Genomic DNA, 26,245 nt, shown 5'->3' on the forward strand with positions numbered 1-26,245 from the left:
ACCAATTTAATCAAACGAGTCAAACTCTTTAACTCTAACCATTTAATTTCGTGTTGGGTTGGTATTGAATTCGCATGTTGTGGAAAAAATTATCAATCCTGTTTATGGGGATCAAATAATGCGTTTAATCATTAAAAATATATGTACATGCAGATTGCAGAGGACCGTGATTAGAACTAAGAGTGTCGAATTCATGCCATTATTCTTCCTGTCGCTGTTTGTGAACATATTGTTCTTGTGCGGCACTTCCTGGCTATCTTTGGTCTACTCGGTCGTGACCCTTTTGTTGCTGCCAGATGGTAGATTGTACACGAACAAAAAGTAGGATATTTCCGTGAATCTTTTATGGTTTTCTTGGTGATTTTAACGCTTTAATGCTCTAAGCACTGTCTGAATCTAAAATGCTCTTTTCCTAGTGAAAAGTGTAGAACAAAACCTTAGCAGAGTACTGTACTCAGTGATCACCGTGGGACGTTGTCATGGTGATCATAAAATTAGTACTAATTCTAATTCATAAAAACTAATCTTAAAATAATCCTAATCCTTATTAAATAAACCCAAATTAACAGTCTCCCTGATCAACTGCTACGTACCTTAATATCAGTGTCTCATGGTAAAGAAGCATCTGATCAGGGTGCTGATCGAGTCAAAAGGAAATCAAACCCACAGACAAAGAAATTAAACAAATCCCACTGATTAGAAAAAAAGGCAAATGTGCGCATTACACAAGGAAATTCGATCATTAGAGCAAGAGACAAATCACAAAAGGCAAACGTGCGCACTAACCTTATTATTTTGATACCATCTAGTGTTTCTTTCTCTGTATAAACCCACTCGCTTCTGTTGCACCGCTCATCCCATTGCCATTTGCAAAGAAACGCCTTCATATCTGCTTCTACTCTCTCTATCTCTTTGCCCACAAACATCTACCCAAAACTAAGGAAGACATATCCGATCCAGCGGCCGCTGTACTATATCTCTGTCTTGTTTCAACATTTTGTAGAAAATAGACTGAAGACAATGGATATTAACACGCATTTCTTCTTCGGAATCTTTGGTGGGTTTTCAGTTTCTTCCAAAATGGTTTCTTCTTTTGCCTTCATTTTATCTGTTGAAGTTCTTTCTCTTGGCTTTTGGACTAATGGTTCATCTGTTTCTTTATCTTTGGCTACAAGGAAACGTTACTGCTATGCTCCTCTTCTTGGCCCCAATGTATGTATAATGTATCGATATTTTCCACTTTTTGACTGTATATATCATTTCTCCCCCAGAAGGGTATTGATATGCAGTTATGCACATATCACTGGAGCCCCCAAGTTATTTATATTTAGTATATTGCTATGCGGCGTAGTTAGATGATGTAACAGTGAAAATCAACTTTTTGATTGATAAATATTTATAAAAAAGAAAAATTAAGGATTGATGTACGTTGTCACATCATTTCATTTAAATTGTATGACAGTCGTGTAACATTCTACTTAAAACATCTCTAGTAGGCTTTTCAAAATAGCTCATAATAGTTATATTAAGCTATTATAAGCCATTTTACTCTTCCGGCATATACTTTGAAATGGAGTATTTTTATTCATTTTGTTAATGTGAAAGTTCAATGTAGCGCACTTTAGTCATTTTTTTATTCCTTTTTCTCATCTCTCTCTCTCTCTCTCTCCCCCTCTCCCTCAACTTTCATAATAAAAAATACATTGAAAAATAATATTTAAAGAAAGTAAAGAATGTGATAGATAATTTGTTAGAATTTGTATTAAAAAATTAGTAGCTAATCTGTTTTCTTTTCTTTTTTTTAAAAAAAAATATATATATGTATGTATTTTGAGTATCTAAAATAATTAACCAATACTACTGTTGGAGATGCTCTCGTAAATAACATTACTCTAATATTTAACTAATGCTAAAAATTATATTTTTATCTTATATTTATTTCATAATATTGACGTGACACTATATTTTCAATTATCTACTCAATCTGACATACAATTTAGAACAATAAATTGTTTTTATTATTATTAAACGAATTGTGAAAAAATTGTGGCACTTATCATCGTAGGATTACTTTTAAGAGGATCGTAAGGCACAAGTCGACAGAAGAGTTTTCTGGCATTCCATACCTGATGTCCTTGCTCAGTTGCCTCCTTTTCGGATGGTAACCTTCTCCTTTCTTCAATATTAAACAAGAAGAAGAATAATGTTTGATGTTGCTAATTCAAATGGCTCGATCGGCTAAGAACACAAATAATTTTCATAATTTTCCAAACTAAAGGGAATATCTGGAAAACAAACATTTTAACCAAATTAATTAAACTCGGCTAGAAGCTCGTCCACCCACAAACAACACCTTATGTTCTCGACCATACCCGAACCTAACATTTTCTTAAGGGCCAACCATTGTTGACTTATGGTTATGCCAGTCACTCTTAATCACTTGCTCCTTTATTCATTTTACATGATTATCTTTCTGTCTGACGTTGTCATTGTTGTTACTGCTGAAATTAATATTATGCTTATTGTCGATTGTGTTCATATGCCCACGTTTCTTTGTGGGATCTTGGGTTTTAGTATTATATATGTAGGCATACAGTGCCCTAGCAGCCAAAAATCACAAATAGTTGAGATTTTCAAGCGCCACTCCCTCTAATGATCTTTTTAAATTTTTTTTTTTTTTTTAAATCAATCATTGAACCTACACGTGGATCCTCCAGATTAAATGGTTTATTTAAAAAAAAAAATGTACAAAATATGTAGAACCATCATGTTTCGACCATCTAACAGTTTCATATGGGCCGCAATGGGGATCCTTACCACTCCTGATCCCAAAATGAAGAAAAAGTGGATGATCCTATAAAAGAAAAATGGATGAACTCCCCAACAAAAGACCAAAAACAAATCGAAACAGTACCAAAATATATACAAAAAGTAAAAAATTAGACAAATAAATAATTCGGTCATTTCAAGAAGCTTAATCCACGTTAAGTTCATGCTATCCGAGGCTACTCTTATATATTGATGTTTGGAGGGTAGCAATTAGAGGGAAAGACATTTCTAGCCCCACATCTTTTGCTTTAGAAAAAAGAAATTTGTTGAGACAGTTTCCGGGTCAGTGACACGTCAGCTCTTGGTTGGTTTCTCCTTTGGCTACTCAACAACATGCAAAACAGTAAAGGGACACCAGGGGCTTTCGGCGGAACCTCTTCCGATGATTAAGTCAGTATTCAGTGTCTTTTTGGGGGGAGATTAAGAAGAAGAGGAAGAACATTTCAAAAGAGAGGGAGAGAGAGACCCATACTTACCTGACTGGGAGTTGTATTTATATACATCCATTGCTCAGCACCGCCTATATCTGTTATTCTTCATTCTTCGTTAAGGAAAGTTTTTCCACCTGCTATCATTACTCTGCACTCGCATGAGCGCCTCTGTGCCTGATGTCGTCATTCTTCTATGTGCGCCCGGACTCTCGGCTATAGCAGGGCTATCCGGGTTGTCTATTCATAGGGGCAGCATTTCGGCGCCCCTATTGTATATCCCTAGGGTCTTGCTATGAAGTAAGGGCGGCACCTCTAGTGTCCTGCTGTAATCTAATCATTTCTTGCTATGAAGTAGGGGCGGCACCTCTAGTGCATGTCCTGCTGTTGTCTAATCATGTAGGATAGGCGCCGATATTCTTCTGACAAGAATCATTTGTGTCGCCTTTCTCTTAAATGCTTAAGTCGAAATGGACCGGGGGATGTCTAACTTTGTCTACTAGTCTTGGGCCTTCCAAAGGATTTTGGCCTTTCTAATTTGGGCCTTAGTGTTTCTTTCTTGAGGGGCTATTCTCGGACGTAGATCTATCGAAGATAGGCCGACCTCGAGAAATGGGCCAGTATTTCACTATTTAATGTGGGCCAAACCTATTGGAAATATCAACAACAAAATTAAAATTGTATGTTGGTTAGTTAATACTTTTATATGTTGTGCACGAAACTTTATTTGGTCTTTTAGATTCTTCTGAATTTTTCCTCTCAAATTGTCTGCAAGGTAACAAATTATGAATTCTTATAATCTTTTGATTTTAAGTGGTAGAGAAATATAATAACAAATGTATGAACACAACAAGATCTTTCAAATTTCTCCTAATTTATACCGTACCAAAAAAAAAAGTTATGAAAATATCCCACTAAAGTTATTTTCTTTTTTCTTTTTGGAAATTTATACCCAAAAGAAGTTGTGTTCCCGCTAATTTTTTTCCCCTTTTGGAACTTCAATTCCTAACATAGTTTAGTTCAAATTGTATATAATAAATAATTTTTGTTGTCTAATTACTGAATTTTCACTTGAAAAAAATGTTACAATAACAGGTATGGCCTTCCATTTGTATCCCCTCACAATTTTTTATTATCAACAATCAGTCTCACCGGTGCAGCAATCGAGTTCATATACGTGGTGATCTTCATCCTATATGCCCCCAAGAAAGAGAAGGCTAAGATTTTGGGGATCCTGACAATTGTGCTCACTATGTTATCAGCCGTGGCCTTAGTGTCCCTCTTTGCCCTGCGTGGCAACACCAGGAAACTCTTCTGTGGCTTTCTTGCTACCATATTCTCCGTCATCATGTCTGCCTCCCCTCTGTCAATTATGGTAAGTTATTTCATGCTTTTGGACCATTGCTTTTTGTAAGGGCCATTTTCTAAGCAGGGTATATATTTAATTGAGAAAAATTGGATGTACCTCTATATATTGAGATGATAAATATCATATATCTAATTGGGTTCCAAATTAATGTACATGCAGATGATCGTGATTAGAACTAAGAGTGTGGAATTCATGCCATTTTTCCTGTCGCTGTCTGTGTTCTTGTGCGGCACTTCCTGGTTTATCTATGGTCTACTCGGTCGTGACCCTTTTGTTTCTGTAAGTGTATGAGATGAAATTGATGGCTAAAGTTCCAATATCTGTTCCAAAGCGCGCAAGTGGCTGGTGCATGTCCTAATTTGATGGGAATGTGTTGTGTTGTGCTGTTGCAGGTGTCCAATGGCTTCGGCTGCGGTCTGGGGGCCATGCAACTGATGTTGTACTTCATCTACCGGGTCCGTGACAACAGGAAACCAACTCCTGAAGAATCTGTGGAGATGGGCCTTCCTAAACCTCATCACCAAGAGAAGAAATCCACCGCAAATGGATCAGCTCTGCAAGGGCACGACTAAAATCTCCTGTTCATATCATTTTCAATAATTCTGTAATTCTTGAACCATTTGTATCAAATTCCCCTTCTGTAAGTTGTAACAACGCCATGTAAGATGGTAGATTGATTACGAACAAAAAGTGGGATATTTCAGTGAATCTTGTTGATTCTATTCTAGCGGAAGATACATACTTAAATGCTCCAAGCACGGTATGAATTTCAAGTTTACTATTTTAAAATGAGAGGGGCGCCCAAAGTGGGGACAAAGATCCTCTTCAATTCAGGATTTAAAATTGATGTATCTAACCATGTATAAAATACCACATTATTTAAATGTTTTAAAATAACGTGCAACATTGGCTTCATGTATACCATTAAGTATACCAACATTAAATCTTGATCACTTTCTATTTCATGTGTCACCAAATTGCATAGAATAAATTTATGGCCCAGTTGAAACAAGCCCACAAAAAAAAAACAAAACAAAACAAAACAAAACAAAAACAAAAACAAAAAAGCTCAAACAAAAACAAAAACCAGTCTCGAGAAGCATTAAATCAAGTAAGAGAAGCAGGCAAAAACATTACAAAGAGTTTTCACAAGTTAACTATAGACTGTCACTACAAGAGAGCTATTCAAAGAAAATAAGCCCAAACATTATTTCGTGAATAGAAAGATGTCCCATTGCGAGCGTTAGAGAGGCTGATCATTTAGGTATAAGCACAATTTTATACCTAGATTATAAATTACAATAACATTCGAATTTTTAATGTTTTGTTTCCCTTCGTATATCCACTCTACAGGTTTAATTGAAGGCTATGCATTTCCTGCTAGAGAATTAACCCGCCTCTCTGCTTCATTCTTGGTATTCATGAGTGGCCACCATGCAGCCACAACTTTAAGCTTCATCTTACTTGGAAGATACAGAAGTCAGTCACAATAGCCGTTTTTCTCCCTGGAGATAGTTATCCCCTTGTTAAATGTCCACCAGCTCCCCTTTAGCTATTCCAACCTCAATTTTACAAGTTCATGCCTGCCCACAGATTTCTCTTGCTTAATTCGGGCTTTTTCAATTCAACCTCCAAAATTTCTTGTACCTAAACCTCAAATACCTTCTGATTTTGTGGGCCATAAAAGATGGGTTTATCTTGGAAGAAATTAGGAACCAGATTTTGATGTGAAATTTGCTTTGATACGAAGGCAAAAAACTGAATTTTTACCCAGACATGTTGCCTGGTTTTAATTCTCAACTTCCTCATAGCGCATACCATCTAAACCATCCACAGGGGAGCGACTGTTCTTAGTGCAATGAACCATGCGATTTCTTATGAACCATCACATACTGCTTTCAAGTGTCCATTTAAACAATTTAAAACCCTATAGATTTCCTTTCTTTGCTCATGACTTGTATCCTTGGCTAGAAACTCATGGACCTTATCCCCAACTTGGATTGAGCTACAACCAGGAACTTTTTCCATGCCTTGCTGTCTCATTGCTACCCGAGAGATCAAAGCATCTTTCCACTGTCCAATTGATGCGCTCAAATTCGAAATTAGCATTAGATAGCTAGGATTTGAAGGTTCCAGCTCCATAATCTTTCTGGTTACAGACTCTAACATATCCCTGTTCCCATGAATCTTACAAGAACCTAGTAGAGTGGCCCAAATGACAGCATTTGGCTCCAAATGCATGCCTTCAATGAATCTTACTGCTTCTTCCAACTGCCCTGCTCGACCCAGAAGATCAACCATGCAACCATAATGCTCAATTCGGGGTACAATGTCAAACTCCTGAACCATCTGGTCAAATACCCTTCTACCTTCTTCCACCAACCCTCCATGAGTGCAAGCTGACAGAACAGCAATGAAAATGACATCATCTGGCTTAATTCTTTCTTCATGCATCCTATCGAAGAGAGCTAGTGCTTCTTTACACTGACCATTAACAGCTAGACCTGAAATCATTGTTGTCCATGTAATAACACATCTTTTAGCCATCTTATCAAAAACTGCTTTTGCGTTTCCCACATCTCCACATTTTGCAAAGACGTCTATCAGAGCATTGCCTAAAGAAATAGACAATTCAAACTGGTTTCTCTTAATATAAGAATCAATCCATTTCCCATGTTCAAGAGACCCCAAGTGAGAACAGGCAGACAGTATACTGACCAACGTTGTCTGATCAGGCCTGCACTTACCATCAATTAACATCTGATGAAACACATTAAGAGCTTGATCAAAATCATGATTATGTACATAACCAGCAATCATAGCATTCCAAGAGACAGTATTCTTAATTGGCATCTGATGAAAAATGTTCCTTGCAGATTCAAGATCACCAATCATAGTGTACCCAGATATCATAGCCGTCCAAGAAACTACAGTTCTTTCTGACATCTGATCAAAAATACACTGTGCAGATTCAACATCACCCAACCGTACATAGCCGGAAATCATCAAATTCCAAGAAACCTCATTTTTTTCAGGCATCCTATCAAATACCGAATGTGCCAATTCCATACTTCCAGCCTTAGAAAGCCCCGAAACAACAGAATTCCACGTCACAATGTTCCTCTCAGGCATCGAATCAAAAAATCGAATAGCAGATTCTATCTCCCCATGAGCCAAGTACGCACCAATCATTGAATTCCATGAAACAACATCTCTGTCAGGCATTTCCTCAAACACCCGACGAGCCAAATCCAAATTCCGACCACATTTTGCATAGAAATCCAAAAGGGTATTCTGAACAAACACACTTGAACCAAATCCTAGCTTCACAATATCTCCATGAACCACTCTACCATCTTCTAGAGCTTCAAACGGTTCGAAACACCTCAAAAGAAAGGTAAAGGTGAAACTATTCGGTGCAATTGTGAACGCCTTCATTTGATGGTAAACACGCAATGCGCCTTTATGGGCCTTTCGAATAAAGCATTTGATCATATTATTATAGGAAATCACATTTGGGTGCTGAGAATTTCGAAATATACGAACAGCGTAGTCAAGGGAAACAAGTTCCGAGGCAAGAGTAATAAGCTTAGGTAGTACCAAATCGCTGCCACGAAGGCCATTCATGAGAACCTGAAGGTGGGTTTGCTTCAGTTCTCTCATAGTTTTACAGTTTTGCAAGAGTCTCAGCATTCGCAGGTCCATTGCTTTCTGGTTATTGGCCATTCAAAAAGACCGTTATTCTAGTTACTTCATAGTGTTTAGATATTTAAATATTCGGTCTTAGCTCCTTTTTTTTTTCTTTTCTTTTTCTTTTTTTCTTTTTTCTTTTTTAATTCAATTGGATTTCATTGTCCACTAAAATCTTCAGATTTTAACAATAGTTCTAAACTTTTTAAAATCTTCACCATTATTTTTAAATTAAATAGTTCAATTTTATTATATCTGTATTTATTAGTTTTAAAAGATCAATTTTTTTTAATTAATTGTATTTCAGTCATTGTTAAACATTGATAAACAGTTGGAAATTGGAAGTGCAAAGCAAATGAGACTGAATTGAAATGACAATATCTTCGTCCCAAAATCCACAAGTAAATGCACACAACCCAGTCTACCCTCAATCAAAAACCCAAATAAGCAAACATCAAAATCTCTCAAATTTGTGTTACCTCATTAGGAATCACATCTCTCAAGGATCTCCAAAAGAAGCCCTTCTTCTCTACACCCAAGTTCGCCGTAAAGGACTTCACTGTTTGGCTGTAGTAGGCCCTTTAGTTTTCAAGGCTTGTGCTTCTCTTTCCTTCATTAATTTCGGAAAAGCAGTGCACGCTGAGTCGATTAAGGGCGGGGTGGATTGTGAGGTAATGATTGGGACCTCATTGGTTGATATGTATGCTAAGTGTGGCAATGTCGTTGATTCGCGTAAAGTGTTTGATTATATGCATGAGAGAAATGTTGTGACATGGAATGCGATGATCGGGGGGTACTTGAGAAATAAAGATACAAGATCCGCGTCCATTTTGTTTGAAAAGATGTCGGTTCGAAATGAGGTGACTTGGATTGAAATGATTGATGGGTATGCAAAGGGTGGAGATACCCTTACTGCCAGGCAATTGTTCAACGGGGTTCCTCCAGAGTTGAGGAATGTGGTCACTTGGACTGTGATGGTTGATGGGTACACCGACAATGGGGAGATGGAGGCTGCAAGGGAGTTTTTCGAAGAGATGCCACAGCGGAATTTCTTTGCTTGGTCATCGATGATTTCTGGGTACTGCAAGAAGGGTGATGTCAAGGAGGCCAAGGCCATTTTTGACCGAATTCCAGTCCGGAACTTGGTGAATTGGAATTCATTGATATCCGGGTATGCCCAGAATGGGTTTTGTGAGGAAGCTCTGGAAGCATTTCGTGAAATGCCAGCTGAAGGATTTGAGCCTGATGAAGTCTCTATTGTGAGTGTCCTATCTGCTTGTGCTCAGTTGGGGCTGTTGGATGCAGGTAAAGAAATCCACTGTATTATACATCGTAAGGGGATAAATGTCAATGTGTTCGTTTTAAATGGATTGGTCGACATGTATGCAAAATGTGGGGATTTAGCCGTTGCGAGGTTGGTATTTGAAAGGATTGCTGACAAGAGCACTACCTGTTGGAATGCTATGATCTCAGGTTATGCTAATCATGGACAATGCAAAGAGGCTCTTGAGTTTTTTGGCAGAATGGAAAATTCAAACAAAATGCCTGATGATATAACCTTTCTTTCTGTTCTCTCAGCATGTGCACATGGAGGGTATGTGGGTGAAGGTATAGAAATATTCTCCAAGATGGAGAAGTATGGCTTGCAAGCAAGCATCAAGCACTATGGGTGTCTAGTTGACCTTTTGGGGCGAGTGGGGAGACTGAAAGAGGCCTATGATTTGATCAAGAGAATGCCAATGAAACCCAATGACACGGTTTGGACAGCTATGCTGGGAGCTTGTCGGGTTCATCTGGACAAGGAGATGACAGAAGAGATCATGAAAGAGAGCACACGAAATTTGAACACGGTGAATGCTAACGACTCACTTTACGTTCTTGTGTCACATATTTATGCTGCTTCAGATAGCTGGGAGAAGGCTGAAAGGATGAGGACGTTCATGGTTAACCAAGGGTTACAAAAGATCCCAGGCTGCAGTTCCGTAATGTCTAGATAAAGCGTTGTGTCTACACTAGATTGTAACCCTATAAGTGAACTTGCACCCACAGGAATGGGGAAATGACCTGTTGAGCATGTTTGCTTCTAACTCGTAGGTCCTCCTGCCATCACTGGAAGAAGAAACTTTGGTCATTTACACGTGCTACTTTCGGTCTCATCGGGGAAATCTCCCCCCGCGAACCAAGTAGAGGTTTTCAGTAGCTGTCTATTAAGTTTAATGATCATCAAAAAGTTCAATTGCAAAGGAGGGGAACCTTGAAGATTCGGTCATATTCAGAACTGGAAGGGTGTCCTTCAAAACATACTTTTATACTCCAAAACACTGCCAGGTTTACTGCAAGAGAGATTTTTATGGAAATTCCATATGCACCAAAGATATACAATATCAAGTTGAACTCGGAGTTTCCGTCAAAACACTTAGCTCTTTGTTGATTTTGAACTTTTTCTTTTTCCTATATTGTTGTAAACTACACTGCAGAAACTTGAACAATGGTTTTATGCCATCTCATCTCATGAAATATTTCAATTATACAACACGAAAGGACTCGGCTATCCTTTTCAGATCGTTGTAGTGCCTTTTCCACTGAAGACCTACAAAAGTAAAAGAACATATGAATACTTTGCTTTAGGTTATTGTGAAGCATGTCAATGTAGGATCAAAATATCCATACCACTTGCAGTTACATTAAACAAGTAGAGGCGATTTCCAGCTGCAGTTGCTGTGATAAGAGCATGAGGTGGCTCTAATTCATACTGGTAATATGTTCTCCCCGAGTGTTCTGCTACATTCATACTTATAACCTTCCCTTCTACATTTTCTCCAATCACTTCTGGTCCAAATGCATTAATCACTTTTTCTGGAGGTCCAATTCGTTCAATTGTAGCTTGATCACCAAGATCTATACATATTTTACAAAAACATGACAAAGATGTGAATATCAAACTTCTTTTACCGAAAGAGAATAAGGAAAATTGTTTACAAAGAGCTAAGATCATGTGAAGATCGGCACAGCTAGTCAGAGTTCATAGAGCACACAAGCATCAAAGGGCACTCTTCCAACTTCAGAATGCCTACTAGAAAAACAAGAAAATTTTAAGTGAACTAACCATCTGCAAATCTAAGAACCGGTGCAACAATTACAAATAGGCGTCCTTCCTTAGAGCTACCGAATCTCAAATCAATTTCTGTGCCACCTAGATCTGCTATTGATACTGGAACCTGGTAGACAGATGCAATGACAAATTTAGAAAACTAAGAAAAAGTAAAAACAAGAAATGAGAGGGAGACTTGTTTGAATTACAACTTCAATATGCAGTTCAAACATGTTTGGGTTGTATATTATCACCTCTTGCCAGTCCTGAGGGACAGAAAATGCGTAGGGGATGATAGGACTCCATCCAACACCATGCCCTCCAGACTTCTCATCTGGCCTGCGGTATGTCCTCCAACCTGTCTGAGCATATGTTTTCCTAGTGAACTCGACCATACCAATAAACAAAACCAAAAAAGAAAAAAAGACAAAAGCATGTGAAATTTTGAGTGCCAGGAGAGGCATTCTATACAGCGTTCCCTACACGATTTTGGGCTCTATGCGAAAGCCACAGAAAATGAAATCTATGTGGGGAGTATGTGATTGCATGACCCAAGACAGAATAGAGGTTTAAGGTACCATATATTAATGTCTAATCGATCAGGTTCTACTGGGTAATTGTTTGGTTTTACTTTTCTTTTCTTTTCTTTTCTTTTTTTAAAAAAAAAAAAAAAAAAAAAAATCTTGTGCATTTTTCTGATAAGCATTGATAGCAATAATCTGTGGCTATATCAAGATACCCCCAGAAAATGGAAATACAAACTCATTATTATTATTATTACAGCTCTCTTCCATTTTTTTTTTGCCATGGATGTAAGATAACTATAAAGGAGCAATTATTTTCACTCCTCAGAAAATTTCCCACTACTGCATGTTGGTATCATTTACCATAATGCAGAAATTAGACAATTATTAAAAAGACAGGCAATTAGAAAGCAAGTGAAGGGAACAATATTATGAAAAATTACGAAAAACCAACCTTGTTCATCTGGTTCAGACAGACCAGGTATCCTCCCAGCTAGAAGACCTTGTTTGACCACAGCCAACCCCTCTCTAGGAGAACCCAAAACTGCTGACGAGATTAAAGAAACCCCAGAAACCAGAACTGATCTTCTCTTCATCAACCCAGAGCATTTCTCAATCTCTCCACCAACCAATCCATTCTCTCCTGAATCGGCAGTAACTTTTGCTCTAGAAATCCCACTTTCCAGTGAAGACTGAGCAAGCAAATGATTAGAAGGAATTATCTGCTGCTGGTATCTCCAAGAAAAGCTACAACTAGTAAATAAAGCTGTTCCCATATTCTTCAAACCTTAGTGGAAGACGGGTGAAACTTTGGTCTGGTTTTTGTCTCCGGAAAATTCAACTACTTGTAAAACTGGAACTAGGTGGGAAGACCTTGTACAAATTAGAGGTTCTCACGGTGTCTGGGGTTGGTTGTGTGGACGTGGTATCCAAACTATTCACAACCCGGATTCTCTTCTGAAAAGATCATCATTTTCAGCCTGACGCGTGGCAGATTTCTGGGAGATGTCCTTCTGGTGTTTTATGTCAGCTCTTGGACAATGGGACCCTCTGACGTCTATTGGAAGTATAGCGGTCTGAGCCTTTTCATTATTTTATTTGTTACTTTTTTATAAAAAAAAAAAAAAAAAAAAAAAAGACTACTTCCTTTTTTGCTCTTGAGAGGTGGGTTTTATTTTTATTTTTATTTTTTTCCTGAGCCTTGAGAGGTGGGTTTTACCAGATTACTGATGTGCTTCTGAGAGATTTTTCCCGTTTTATCAATTTGCGGGGTTTGGGAGATATTTTTGCTCTTTATTAAAAATGCCCAAACCCCGAAAACAACCCACAAATTAAAACTAGTCTAATATAGCCACAACATACTCTTGAGGAGCCTTGCCAGGCTTATGAGTAACCATGTGCGGGCACAAGAAGCAGCAGAGCAGACCAATGGTACAGTGAAAGAAACATTAAAGAATTGAACAGCATTAATCATTGAAGGAGAAAAGGGAAACGGGCCATACTATCAGAGGAGGAATTGCTCTAACCTGAGAAAATCATGGGCACTTGGAGAAAGGCATAAAACTAACGACTACAACAAATAAAATATGAGGTATAACTTTGTGAAAAGAAATGATACATGCAAGCAAAGGGATCATCTCCAACCATGATCAAGGCAAAAGCATGGGAGGTTTCCAGTTGGAGAATTCAATCAAGTTTCGATTTACAATAGATCCATTGTGCAGCCAGAACGTCTCGGCTGACTGGTGAAATTCCCTAACTTTCCTCTGAAGTTCCCACATAATTCCATGCAATGCTGAACATGACTCTACTTCAGGGGCATAAACCAATAGGCATCTCAGTTGTCTACCACGGGAAATCATCCTTTCTATATCTTCATCTGAAAAGAAAACCCAGAACTTTAGCTATTATATATTAAAGGGTAAGCAAAGCAAGATACAGAGTGTTGAATTTGACCTGGTATAGATTCTAGGTAGTCCAAAAGTTGGGGACCAATTTGAGTGGATGGCCATTTTATTGATATCTGGGTGTAGTCAATGACATTCTGGAAAGGCAATTCTACTTGATCCGATAATATCACTGGGACACACTCCTGTTTAGCGTAACAAACACATTATTTAAACTGACCCACTGTAAGTGTGTGTACAAACAGAGAGAGAGAGAGACCACAAAGTAGGACTCGTAAGATCGAAGAGACCAAGATGACTCCCCACGAGGAGCAAGGCAGAACTTGGCATTTCGAAGGTGTTCGAAATAGTCTATCCTTCCCAATTTGTCAGGGCCACTGAACTTCAGATCTGGAGATTCCAACTGTTTACAGAATCAATATGCATACTTTCTATATATCTTAAAAATATAATGCAAAAATTAAAAGTAGTCATAATTTAGCATTTCAAAGAAAACACTCCGCATGCCCGATACGACAGTTTTAAGGTTACATATCAAGCAAATGAATCCAATACCAGAGAGTAATTCTGCTCGACAAAGGAATGAATATATTAACAAGATGAGACAAAAAGAGAACAAAAAGGATATATTGCCCAACCAAAAAATATGTAAAGCTCATTATGCATTCTAAGCAATTAAATTACACATTGTAGTCGATGCCAATAACAAAAACTGGAAATCTTAAATCTAAACACTGACATATCCGAGGACCACTTATACTGCAGTAGGTATAACCTCTGTGCCTATATAAAATGTTCTTTTGCTTCTTTACTTTATCCTCTCTCTTTTTCTTTTTCTTTTTTTTTTTTTTTTTTTGGGGGGGGGGGGGGGGGGGGGGCTGTTGCTTAAGCCCCGAATCCTAGCAAAAGGTGGGATTTGACCCACTCCCATGCATCTTCTACAACCACAAGAGGCTAAATGAATAGAATATTTTGTCTTTTTTATAACACAATGTAGCGCCCACATAATACTAGCGGATCATATTAATTAATCAAATACTTATATAAGCCTTTTTGTGCTTCCAACTATTAAAGAGCAATGATTATTAGGAAATGCTACAAACAGGTTTTCCCCTGCCTTCTTTTGCAAAATCTTTTCATGAAGCAAATAACCAAAGATGCAGAACTCTATAACGTATGTCTAAGTGACTTCGTAATCCAGCTAAACTCCACAACCAAATCTAGATTACCAGCATAAAATTGAACGAACCAGGTGGCTTTATTTAGAGCGATCAAGAACTCAAAGATGATGACATACCTTGTCTGGAAATTGCTTGGAAAGCTCTATCAACTTAAGACGGCCAACCTTTCCTTGTGCACGACCTAAATAGTTTGCCAAATACTTCCTCTTTGATAGAGGCAAAGGCTGGACGAGGGTAGCCCCAGTTTTAGTCATTCTATCATCAACATTGCCAGGAATTATGATATCTTTCCACGTATTAAAAGAACTTGTGTCTTTCTTATCAGTCCGATCCCCCTGCACTAACGCATTAATAAACATTCTTCAAGTCAAACAAAAAGGTTTTACAAGGTTGTAATATAATAGAATTGGACCCAATACCCCATAAAGAGAACTCATTCCAAAAACCACCAAATCTGGTAGCAGAAATAAACATAGTACATATAAAATTTTTTAGGACATCTCAAGGAACATAATAATGATTTCCAAACATTATATAATGATGCAGGTCCAAATCCAGTAATAGGAAAACAAAAGGACCGTGTATCTAACAGCTAATGTCATTAATAAGAAATTTCAGAGGGTTGTTGCCACTGCAGATTAAGCAAATCATTAACTCTGCAGCCTACTTGAAATAAAATATATAAAAAAAAAAAAAAAAAAAAAAAAAAAAAAAAAAAACTTCTAAGGAATGAATGCTTCTGCCAGATGTAATACACACCATAACACGAGTGCTAACTTTTGATAAAATTATTGTCGCTTAGGACTGCCTGAAACCTCCCAAGGCATCCAAGAGGCAGGTTCATAATTTCTGGACATGGGCCAGCCAATGTCTTCCGTACCAGTGTACCACCTACTGACTAGTTAAAAGTGAAATTCCACTCAAAATTGAGTTCAAATTTGACACTTTAGGGTACTTTCAGAGAAAATGTTGACAATTATACCCATCATGGAAGCTTACCATACAACGGGAAAAAAAAAATAGAGAGGGAGAGAGAGAGAGAGAGAGAGAGAGAGAGAGAGAGAAAGATCATAAACATTTCATGCCAGGACTTCAATCTGCTGTTTTAAACAGCCTAATAGAGCAGAACTTTGACATTATATTACAAAACTAGCCACCAAAGTTACACTCCCTGATATGAGATTGATGAATGTTGCATATGCATATTAATTGAACTAAATTACTCCATAAGTTCCTCAAAAAACTCCATAGGCTCTTCTGCCATACTAATAGTATTGATACAATTATAAGGATGGCTCAAAAGCCAATCCCAGACTAGTTTAAAGGGCCTCCCAACCAGCTTGCCACCTCCAGCACTAACAGGGTTCTAGTACAAATCATCTATTCTAAATCCTAAGCTAATTCATGTCTGAAAAATTTAGAGAAAATATCCCAAGACATTTGCTGTAAGATAATTATGAAAATTATAATTCAGTTAAAATGCCATAAAAATTCTATAGAAGCCATTTAACAATAGCTACTATCACAGCACAAAGAATAGTTTCTTTTTCCCCTGGTGAAAATTATATAGTCTATCAGTTTAGTACAAACAGAAGTCCAGAGCAAACTCAAATTTGAAAAATATAGAGATAATAACCGAAAGACATTTGCTAACAAAAAAAAAATCCTGAAAGTTTAAATTTCAGTTATGGCAAAAAAGAAAAAGATCCATAACGTAACAAGATTTTAAGCATAAACTCTTATTGACACTAACATTGATTCTAGACCAAGAACATATGGAATAATTCTAGCACAAATTTTGATCTTACTATCCATCTTATACATTTCCCTTTTTCTGAGTTGTTTGTGATTTTAAGGATCATAACATATACATTTTGTGTGCTTCTATACAAGAGCACTAAATGCTTTGCAACCACATATTGTCATCGAAAAAGTTAGATTTGCAGGCATATGGGTTGATTTAAAAGCCCAAAACTAAATCAATACTAAAAGCTCAGTACTACTTAGGTATTTTTTAACTGTTCAAAAGTACTAAATGCATATGTTAAATGAATCTCATATGGAAGTAAGTGGGTACCTCAGGAGTCAAAATAATGGAACGATTAATGTATTTTGCCCAAGATCTAAATAAGTGAGCTCCAATACCACTGCGATTTAGTGAAAGCAAGCTCATTAACATTAGTGACAAAAAAAAATTACCGCATATGTAAAAATCAAATAGAGAAAAAGGAATCATAAGTCACTATGGAAAAATAAATAAGCAAAATATCATGCACTTATGCTAATAGAGTTCATTCAGTCAGAAGGCAAATTACAACAATAATCCACCTATTATGTGAGGTTTTTGCAGACAAGTCTTCCTCTACCAAAATCTACCATTTGCGCTGGTTCCATAAAATTTTCCACTCAGCAGACCCCAGAGATAAGAACCGGCAAAGGGGAAGAAAGCCTTTAGAATATAGCCCATGCAAGACTTATTTCAGATATCAAATTGAGAAGTACCTAATTTTCCAGCACTCAGTTCTTTTTCTCTCATACTTTGTATGTACTAAAAGCTAAAGTATATTTTCAATAGTACAAATGAAACATATGTGCAAGGTCAAAATTTTATCTCTTCCACATAATAATTGTTTTATAGATTCAGTTTCATTATCCACCCAGCTTTCTGGCTAAGAAAATGGAAACAAGAAACAAAACAAAGCAATTACAGAATAGAAAATGCAACAAACGGGTTGAAATAAATACTTCAATTGGTAATTCTATTGACTGTTTTTCCAGTCAACCATATTATCAATCAATATAGGCTTACAACGACATAACCTTTTTCACAAAGAAAGATAAAACTCGGAACCAAACAATCTTACCTCGGAAAAACAAATATGTGGTCACGGCCTCCAGAACGCCTGAAATACGGCATTTGACTTATGACCTGAAAACAGAACCGACCATAACATAGGTATGCTTATAGAAAATATAGAAGCAAGCAAACAATCAATGAAAATGTCAGATTCTACCTTAACATAGGTCTGGTTAATCTCTTCATCGTTAAGACCACCCATCATCCGAACACATTTGACGTACGCCGGCACAAAGAACAGGTCCGCTTCCTCTTTCTTTCTCGTCCGGTACCTCGACTTCAGAAGCAGCTTGTGTATTTTAACCTACATAATTAACATTTCCAAAAGAAATCACTCATCTGAGTTTCAATTCTTTGAATTTAATTTTCTCATTGTAAATGTCTCAGCAACTAAACCAAACCTAGAAGCCAATTAGCACCTCGACTAATTACCTGAGTGCCCCACTGGCCCTTCGAGCAAGCCTCGGCCGTGATCCGACCGTCCCGGCCGTACATAAGCAGCTTGAGACCGTCGATCTCGTCCTCATCGTAGACGTAGATTTTGAGCGAGAGGTGGGACCCGTAGCCTCGCTCGGGCCAGGAGAGGAACCCATCGGGGGTGAGGCCGACGTGGCTCTGCGGTGTCGAGATGGGATTGGCGGAGAGGTAAGGACAGGGGGGGGAGGAGCGGTCGAGGAGGCGGGTGAGGAAGAAGGTGGTTAAGACAAGGAGGAGGGATCCGATCTGGTGGGTGCGGGTGCAGAGAGGGGCCTGGTGGGACGCCAATGGTCTGCCTTTGTGGCCTATGCTTCCCATCTCTGTGGCGTCTCTTAACTTGGCGAGGAACTGTATGCGCTCTATGAAGATGATGAGTGGAGCTGAGTGACAACTGACAAGGAACGACGTCGTTTCGACAATTCAAAAAGGAATGAGGATTTTTCAGATTATTTAACAAAAGTTCTTAAAATATTAATTATTATTTTTAAATCTAAGCAGCCACCGACCGTTCGACGCGCCCCTAAATCAGTCTTTTTCCCACACGAAACAGGCAGTATTTGCCATTATATCAATTTGAATCAATTCCTTCGTTGAACCAAAAAATGTCTAATTTATTAACGATTTGTTTGTTTCGTCGTAAAATAATTTATGTGGTAAAATATTTTTGACAAAATCATTTTTAAAAGAAACAATTTTCTCGAAAATATTTTTCGGCGTTTGGTTCGCACGAAAAAATTACAAAATGAGAAAATACAACTGTAGTCGGAATCCAGCAACGTCCGGTCGCTGTTGCCGGATTCCCGCGAGCATGTTTGGCCGGATCCGGCCAAAATTGCTGGATTCAGACCGGACTCCTCTGGATCATGTCAGATCCGACCGGATCATGGTCATTTTGGCCAAATCTGGTCGGATCCATCCAGGTCCGGCCAGATGTTGCTAGATTCCGACAACCAATCATTGCCAGATTTCGGCAATCGAATATCAAACGTACTTGAAAGGACGAAGAGTTTAATTTCAGAAAGCGATTTGCGGTTTTTAAAACAGTAAATCGTTTTTCAAAAATTAAAGAAAGTTTTACGGGCAAATCGAAAATGATTTTCGTTGACCATTATTTTCGCTCCTACCAAATACCCTAAAATGCCGAAATTATTTTTCAGAAATCATTTTACGCCAAAACAAACATAAGTAAATTCGTTTTTTCCGTCAAATACTCTATCAGCCAGGTGTGTTTATATTCAAAAATAAAATATAGAAGTAGAATTATATTCTATATTTTTAGTGTTTTTTATTTGATCTAATTAATGTAATTATAATAAATGTTATATTATCAACAGGCCAAATCGGTGATTGAACCGGTTGGAGCGATAAACCTCACAGTGTCTTCAAATAATGGTAATGATTGTGATATAAAAAGGAGCACGCAAAACATACGAATTAAATTCAATTGGACCGATGAGAATGTAAAATGTCATATATTTTTTCTTTAATGTTTAGTCTTTTATCTTTATTTGGTACTTAAATGTATTCATTATTTTTTTTTTTTTTATTTATGATGCATTAAAAGCGTTAAATGCAAAACAAAGATAATTAGATGATTTTGGACAGTTTCAACATCACATCGTAATCTGAGCATAACTCTCTCTTCCGAGCTCCGATTGAGATGATTCAAGATGCTATGAAACACCAAGAAAATGATCTACAACTTTCATGTTTTGCGTTTTGAGAGACACTTCATCAAGGTCGAAATCGGGCTTGAATTTGAAGTTCTAATAAGCGGTCTATGTGTGGAAGTTTTCAAATCTTGTGCACGAAAGTTCAGCTGAAAATACCACATTCCTAGTTATATTACGACTTTATTTCATTTTTAATATTTTCCTTAATTAGTCAGATTTAGATATTGTTATTTTATGATAAGCTTTAGAATATCTTTAGAAGATAAGAGATAAGCTTTATAATATCTTTAGAAGATAAGGGATAATCTTTAGTATATTTTTATGAGATTTTGTAGGCTTCTAATATGGGATGAATGTGTATAAAGTGGGAGAGTCATCAGACTAGAAGATAATAATCCTCTTCTCTCTTCTCTAACTTCTCCTTTTAGTTTTAATTATGGCTCTGCACGGCTAAACTTTCATAATTGGTCGAAGGAAACAAAAGCCTCAGAATCAATAAAACTGTGAGATCTAATTTGTTTTTATTGTTTAATTTATGCTTTGAGTATCGGATATTCTTCTGTGTCTATTTTCATGATTGTCTCGTTTAATTACTAGGAGGCCTACTAGTTTATTATTCGTTGCAATTTACTGCTTGGTTAGATATCAAATCCGTAATTGTTTGATCCCTCTAATTTGCGAAGCAACTAAGATTTAATGATTTCATGTGTCAGAAATTATTAAATCTTAGGAAGAACGCCCGACGAAATTAAATGCAACCGCTTGTGCTTGTGTTGTTTCGCTTCATCGATCATTCTAATTTTTAAAGCTGCTACTAGATTAAATATTTAGCGCTTGTCTTGGGTTGTTTAGTAGTTAAGGTTAATTAGAGCACTTGTCTTCTAATTAACTGCGACTAAGGAGAGATAGGAAAATAGTTTCAACGGTGAATATTCAAAATATGAATTGATATATACTTGCATCGATGATCAGTTGTAAAATTCCGATGGTGAATGTTGACTTAGACCAATGTTTATTTTTTGATTTATACTTTAATTTGAATTGTTCTTTAGTTATTCTTCTTAAAATTATTTTTGTTATACTTAAACCCTCCATTCTTATTCACGTAGCATAAAATTAGGCAAAATATTCTCTATGAAATCGACCGTTACTTACACTACTACGTATATTTTTAAAAGTAAAAATTTTATTTTTGGTTGCCTATAACGTCGCACCATGAACCAACTACATTAGTGAAGTCATTAATTGTCAAAATAGCCGTGGCGGGGAAAACATGTTCCCGACCCGTACTTGAATCATTTTACTTCTCTTTTTTATCATTAATTCCTCCTTGGCTAGTTTTTAATTGTAGCAGCCTCTTAATCTTCCACCAGAAAGCAAAATGCAATTGACATGGTCACGGACACCCACGGGGCCAAATTAAAAATTTTGGGTGGGAATATATATATATATATATAAAGAATTTTTGGAAAGTAAAAGGTAAATAATTTATGGGTTTTTAAAAATTTTGTATGGATGAAGCCCATACTTATCAGAATAAGATTTTTTTTTTCATTTTAAGTGAAATAAACTTGAATCATTTTTATTGTTAACAATATTTAAAGGTATAGATAATGATAAACAGTAAATATGTACGTTGTCATATTATTTAAAAAATATCAATAATGAAACATTGTATTCACCGTTAGATATTATCATCTAATTGATTTCTTTTACTTGCCTAAGAGAAATGATAGTTCTTCAAAAAAAAAAAAAAAACGAGCACACCTCATAAAGAGTACTATTTTATAAAAAAACAATCATGATATAGGTAATGCTGAGAATTAGAATAATATATATACTGGGCTTTTCATTATACAACAAATGGCCTGTGCTTGGCTTTTCATGTTTAAGCATACAAGCCACCTTAATTACTATTATCCATTTTAACAGCCATACAGAACATCATTTTATATACTAGCTAGTAATTAAGAACATCGATCATTCAATTTAAGTCAGATTTTGGTAGAGCCAAGGTGAAAAACTAATGGGAAATATTGGCGTCAAGACAGGATAAAAAGGAGAGATTAAAACTTAATTAACAGTGCTGCAAACTCGCCTAATCTCTCCATTTGATCCTGTTTTCACCCCAATATTACCCATTTTCACCATTGCTTCAGCAAAGTCTGCCTTGAAAGATTGTCGAGATCTAACACTTGCGTGGTTAATGTAGGACTCGATGACTTTCTTGGTACTATTGTCGTCATTGAGCCTTGCATCAGACGCTATGACCGCAAACCCGTCCCTGATGTTCCGGAGAATTTGATCATCAAACTCGGATTTAGTGACAGGATCAAGAGGTATCCGGTCATTTAAGTTTCCAGGTGGACACATGGCTTTTAGTTTTCGTAGAAATCGAGGGTTGATGGCTGGGTCGGAGCTACTGTTTTTGCTGAAATTGTACAGTCGGTTCTGTAGAAAGAAACATGCAGTAGTTCCGATGGTATGCGCACCTGCTCGATCGTTTTGTTAGATTCAGAGTGTTATTTTATAAGTCAAAAAAAAAAAAATTTATCACTAAATTATGTGATGACAATTGTAATATATATACCAGAACCGAGAAGGACAAGATCTTCATGTGAAAGTCCCTTCTGCGTGAACTTAGATTTCAGAAGCTGAATTGAGTCATCAGCCTCAGGCATGTTGGCGGCAAGAGACATATTTGAAATCCTACCGTCTCTCCGGCCGGTTGGCACCTCATAAAATGGCACCTTTAGCTGCATATATATAGGAAATATTATTCAAATGTCATTAAAAAAATAGAAATTTATGAAACTGTGCATGCACCGAGTCTGATCAGGTTGAAAGAACAAAGAGTTATTTTACCGAGGATACCGCATCTCTGGCGGCCAAAGCCACGATATCTGCGCAAGAAACCACACCTTTGCAAACTCTTTCTAAGTTTTCTTTGGCTTTCGCTATCACTTCAAAACCCTCAAGGCCTACGTGACCAGGTGCATTTCTTTCAGCGTTAGCGCCATTGTCGATCAGAATTGACCCATCACAGCCCTGTTTTAGAAAGAAAAAATGAAAAAGAAGAAAAAAACTTGGGAGTTTTGCTGTACGTGCGCGCGTCTGAGAGAGAGAGAGAGAGGGACCTCAACAAAACAGTCATGGAAATGGAGCCTAAGCAAAATTGATGCATTCCGGGGATTAACGTGAATGGCATCTTGAACAACGGAGCGGACAATTGATTCAGCTTCTGGGCATGTCTGGGAGTAGAAGCCAACTTGAAGCTGCGCTTGCGACATACCTATAAGATGATAAGACATAATAAGAACCAAAACCAACGCCATCGTTCGAGCACTCAATTCCAAAGATCGATGCATGGGAGTGCCGTGATTCGTGACTCGTGAGCAATCAGAAAAGAAAGATCAGGAGGAGGAAGAAAAGTGAAGGGATGGAGGACTAAAATGTGATGATGCTGATTACATAGCTGTTTTCTATGCGCGTGTAATTTAGTTTCCTTACCTTTTTTTTTCTCACAGAAATAATGTTAAACGGAAAAATGTAAAAAAGAATGGAATAAACATCTTATCCATTTTATGTCGGAATTTAAAGCTATATATTTAATAGTATATATGATATTAATATTGGCACATCTTTTAAAAATTTAAATAATATAAAATTATATTATTTTAGCTATAAAATAAATAATATCTATTTTATTTGAAATCAAAATATTTAAAAAAAATATAATTTTTTTTTTTTTGGACACGTACACATAAAAGACCATATACACAAAATAGAGATGTTGCCATCAACACTTCCATACATAGGTCAGAGGATGAGATCAAAGCGTCACTGCTGCAGTGTCCTTCTCGGTCGCATCAGGATCCATGGTTTGGTTGGTGGAAAAGTTGAACAGAGCCCACGGGAGGGGAACCTCGACAAAATTCATTAGTCATACAGCTAGCCATTCTTGTCTTTATTATTTTTCTTGATCTGAAGTTGAACAGTACTTTAAGAGGATAGGCCTGCCAATTAATAGAAATAGTACTTGACCTTTTGGTTTATTGCAATCTATGAAAGGGTGAAATTAAAATTAAAAAATAAAAAAAAAAAAAAAACTTCTTGGGATGTAAAAAATAAATTTTAAAGGGTCTATATTTAAAAACCAAAAAACAAAAAGGCACCGATGAATCATTTGTAACTTAATAATAACTACTTTCATAACAAATTAATAATAATAATTCTACAAAAGGGTACTTAATTAGTGGCATAATTGCCTCCAAATATCGCAAAAGCTTAGTAGCTTCTTGAATGTTTATTTTTCAAATAATATAAGTTCCTTAACCTCCAATAAAGTACATGGGTTGGTGACAACTTTTCAACCATTCTTGACAAAGAGATTCTCTTGATATTGTGTGGCACATAACATTGAATGAGAAATCTTCATTTTATTCATTATATATATTTGAAAAAAACAAAAACGAGGCCTAGAAATAACACACAGTTCAAAATTTTCTAAACGAAATTAAAAGTGCTCACAACTCTCAATCCAATAGCATCTCCAATTCCAGGAAATCGACAAATATCTCTCACAGCCACATTTGTATAGGTCGGTTAGTATGGATAACCCTATACTCAAACCTTTAGTAGGCGTTGATCATCATGAGGTCAATTTGTACCACAAACTTATTTCAAGGTCTTATGCTATGTGAAATTGGAAAGAATAATTAATTAGGAGGCGTCTTGAAATTTTATTACTGTTTGTTTTTAATTTTCTTGTTTGAGATCAACTCATCCACATCCACCCCCTATGGTTTTTGGCTTTTTGGCTTTTGCTTTTTGTGCATATGGATTTCATAGCGGCTCCTATGTTTCCACTATTATATATTTCTTGAAGCAAAAGAAAAACCAAATTAGACTAATGGTCCCCAATTTCTTCATTGTGTATGCACGAGTAATTTGAGAATTGTGGCTAAAATCCTTAACATTCCTGCTGGTTATTAGCATTAACTAAGGGTGTGTTTGCTGATTTCTTTTTTTTCTTTTAATTTTTTTTTTTTTTTTTTATGAAAAGTACACATAATCTCTTTAAACTACTACATTATTGTCAATTAGGGGTATACAACCTGTTGTAGTAACAGTTATTAGCTCATAACCTCAACCGGCCACCGGTTGCTGTTTTTACCAACCGCCGGTTATCCGATTATTTTAACCCAGTTATTAACCGGATAACTGGTTTTTATATATTAGTAAATGTTTTCTTCTTTTTTTTTTTAATCCAATACTTAGTCACGAAGACTTTGATTTTTTTTTTATTTATTTATTTTTTTTTTTTTTTGCATTGAGTGCTTTGTTTTTCCCTTGTTTGATGGATTTTCCCGATGGATGAGCTAGAAATGGAATAGTCCCAGAAAATGAGATTCCAGCCCATTTGAAACAATTTTTTTTTTCTCGCACTGCCGCTCGTCGACGAGACCAATTTTTTTTGGGACTGTTCCATTTTTTATATCTCTCACACTAAGCCTATAGTATTTTTCTGAAGGCTGAAGCTAGTTAACAACAACAAAAAAAAAAAAAAAAAAAAACTTGTCTGAGTCTCTGTTTGCGATGGTTTCCCTATATATCAACGTGGTTTCAGTACATAGCCCACAAGCTCGAGTACTCCGTCTCTCTTAGCTAGCTGGAAGGTCCTTCACTTCGTTTTCCCTGTCTACTCGTTTCCCTAGCTCAGGCACCGTCAGAAGCAACCCCAGCGAGAGATTTAATAACCTATTCTTCACCATTAACATCAAGTCCAAGTATCCAAATTCACAAATTCACACTACCTGTACAAGTATCTATCCAAATTCACAAATTTACAAGTACCTGTACAAGTATCAAGCCCAATTATATATATTATTTTCATAATATATTTGTAATATATATATAATTATCATTATATATGTTAGGGAATAATCCTGATCCTGCCCAACGGGCCAGAATTTCGCCCCATTAGGACCGAAATGACAAATTACCGAAACCATCGTGCCCAGAATCGGTAATTTACCGATTTTGCGTACATATCAAGGACGATTAAAAACCGACCTTATGGTGACCGTGAAGAACATCCCACGATCCGTGTGATGTCTCACATCACCTGGGAATGAGGATGTGCTTATATGTATAAATGCATCATTTATGACACAATGCGTTTTAAAGCCGTAATAGTCATGAACCTATCAGAACTCC

The 26,245-nt window shown here is 36.8% G+C and overlaps 6 protein-coding genes across 7 annotated transcripts; 2 read left to right on the forward strand and 4 right to left on the reverse strand.

Annotated features, from left to right (window-relative positions):
* The first annotated feature begins 853 nt into the window (after positions 1-853).
* LOC133866687 (bidirectional sugar transporter SWEET1-like) lies at positions 854-5,334 on the forward strand. 2 transcript variants are annotated; one of them, XM_062303298.1, is made up of 6 exons: positions 854-1,057; positions 1,176-1,212; positions 2,066-2,161; positions 4,353-4,632; positions 4,786-4,905; positions 5,019-5,334. In XM_062303298.1, exons 1-6 carry the CDS (start codon positions 1,021-1,023, stop codon positions 5,196-5,198), a joined length of 750 nt encoding a protein of 249 aa, XP_062159282.1. In that variant the 5' UTR covers positions 854-1,020; the 3' UTR covers positions 5,199-5,334. The 2 variants fall into 2 exon arrangements, with proteins under 2 accessions (XP_062159282.1, XP_062159283.1); XM_062303299.1 differs by lacking the exon at positions 2,066-2,161.
* A 410-nt stretch (positions 5,335-5,744) lies between these two features.
* LOC133867137 (pentatricopeptide repeat-containing protein At1g08070, chloroplastic-like) lies at positions 5,745-8,363 on the reverse strand. Its single transcript, XM_062303827.1, has one exon. The coding sequence runs from the start codon at positions 8,350-8,352 to the stop codon at positions 6,502-6,504; it is 1,851 nt and encodes a 616-aa protein (XP_062159811.1). The 5' UTR covers positions 8,353-8,363; the 3' UTR covers positions 5,745-6,501.
* A 275-nt stretch (positions 8,364-8,638) lies between these two features.
* On the forward strand, positions 8,639-10,531 carry LOC133866685 (pentatricopeptide repeat-containing protein At3g21470). Its single transcript, XM_062303296.1, has one exon. The coding sequence runs from the start codon at positions 8,688-8,690 to the stop codon at positions 10,311-10,313; it is 1,626 nt and encodes a 541-aa protein (XP_062159280.1). The 5' UTR covers positions 8,639-8,687; the 3' UTR covers positions 10,314-10,531.
* A 186-nt stretch (positions 10,532-10,717) lies between these two features.
* On the reverse strand, positions 10,718-12,910 carry LOC133866686 (psbP domain-containing protein 4, chloroplastic). Its single transcript, XM_062303297.1, has 5 exons — positions 12,386-12,910; positions 11,662-11,765; positions 11,423-11,534; positions 10,987-11,214; positions 10,718-10,906 (listed from the first exon to the last, which is right to left on the reverse strand). The coding sequence occupies exons 1-5, from the start codon at positions 12,705-12,707 to the stop codon at positions 10,842-10,844; spliced, it is 831 nt and encodes a 276-aa protein (XP_062159281.1). The 5' UTR covers positions 12,708-12,910; the 3' UTR covers positions 10,718-10,841.
* A 465-nt stretch (positions 12,911-13,375) lies between these two features.
* On the reverse strand, positions 13,376-18,753 carry LOC133865205 (probable beta-1,4-xylosyltransferase IRX10). The gene is made up of 8 exons (XM_062301569.1): positions 18,309-18,753; positions 18,034-18,180; positions 17,884-17,948; positions 17,097-17,166; positions 15,136-15,354; positions 14,098-14,241; positions 13,888-14,023; positions 13,376-13,810 (listed from the first exon to the last, which is right to left on the reverse strand). Exons 1-8 carry the CDS (start codon positions 18,669-18,671, stop codon positions 13,581-13,583), a joined length of 1,374 nt encoding a protein of 457 aa, XP_062157553.1. The 5' UTR covers positions 18,672-18,753; the 3' UTR covers positions 13,376-13,580.
* Positions 18,754-21,794: 3,041 nt separating this feature from the next.
* On the reverse strand, positions 21,795-23,430 carry LOC133867199 (peroxidase 43-like). Its single transcript, XM_062303910.1, has 4 exons — positions 23,164-23,430; positions 22,892-23,074; positions 22,617-22,782; positions 21,795-22,518 (listed from the first exon to the last, which is right to left on the reverse strand). Exons 1-4 carry the CDS (start codon positions 23,392-23,394, stop codon positions 22,100-22,102), a joined length of 999 nt encoding a protein of 332 aa, XP_062159894.1. The 5' UTR covers positions 23,395-23,430; the 3' UTR covers positions 21,795-22,099.
* Positions 23,431-26,245: the final 2,815 nt, after the last annotated feature.

The sequence above is a fragment of the Alnus glutinosa genome, chromosome 4, assembly GCF_958979055.1.
Source record: "Alnus glutinosa chromosome 4, dhAlnGlut1.1, whole genome shotgun sequence".
Taxonomy (NCBI): domain Eukaryota; kingdom Viridiplantae; phylum Streptophyta; class Magnoliopsida; order Fagales; family Betulaceae; genus Alnus; species Alnus glutinosa.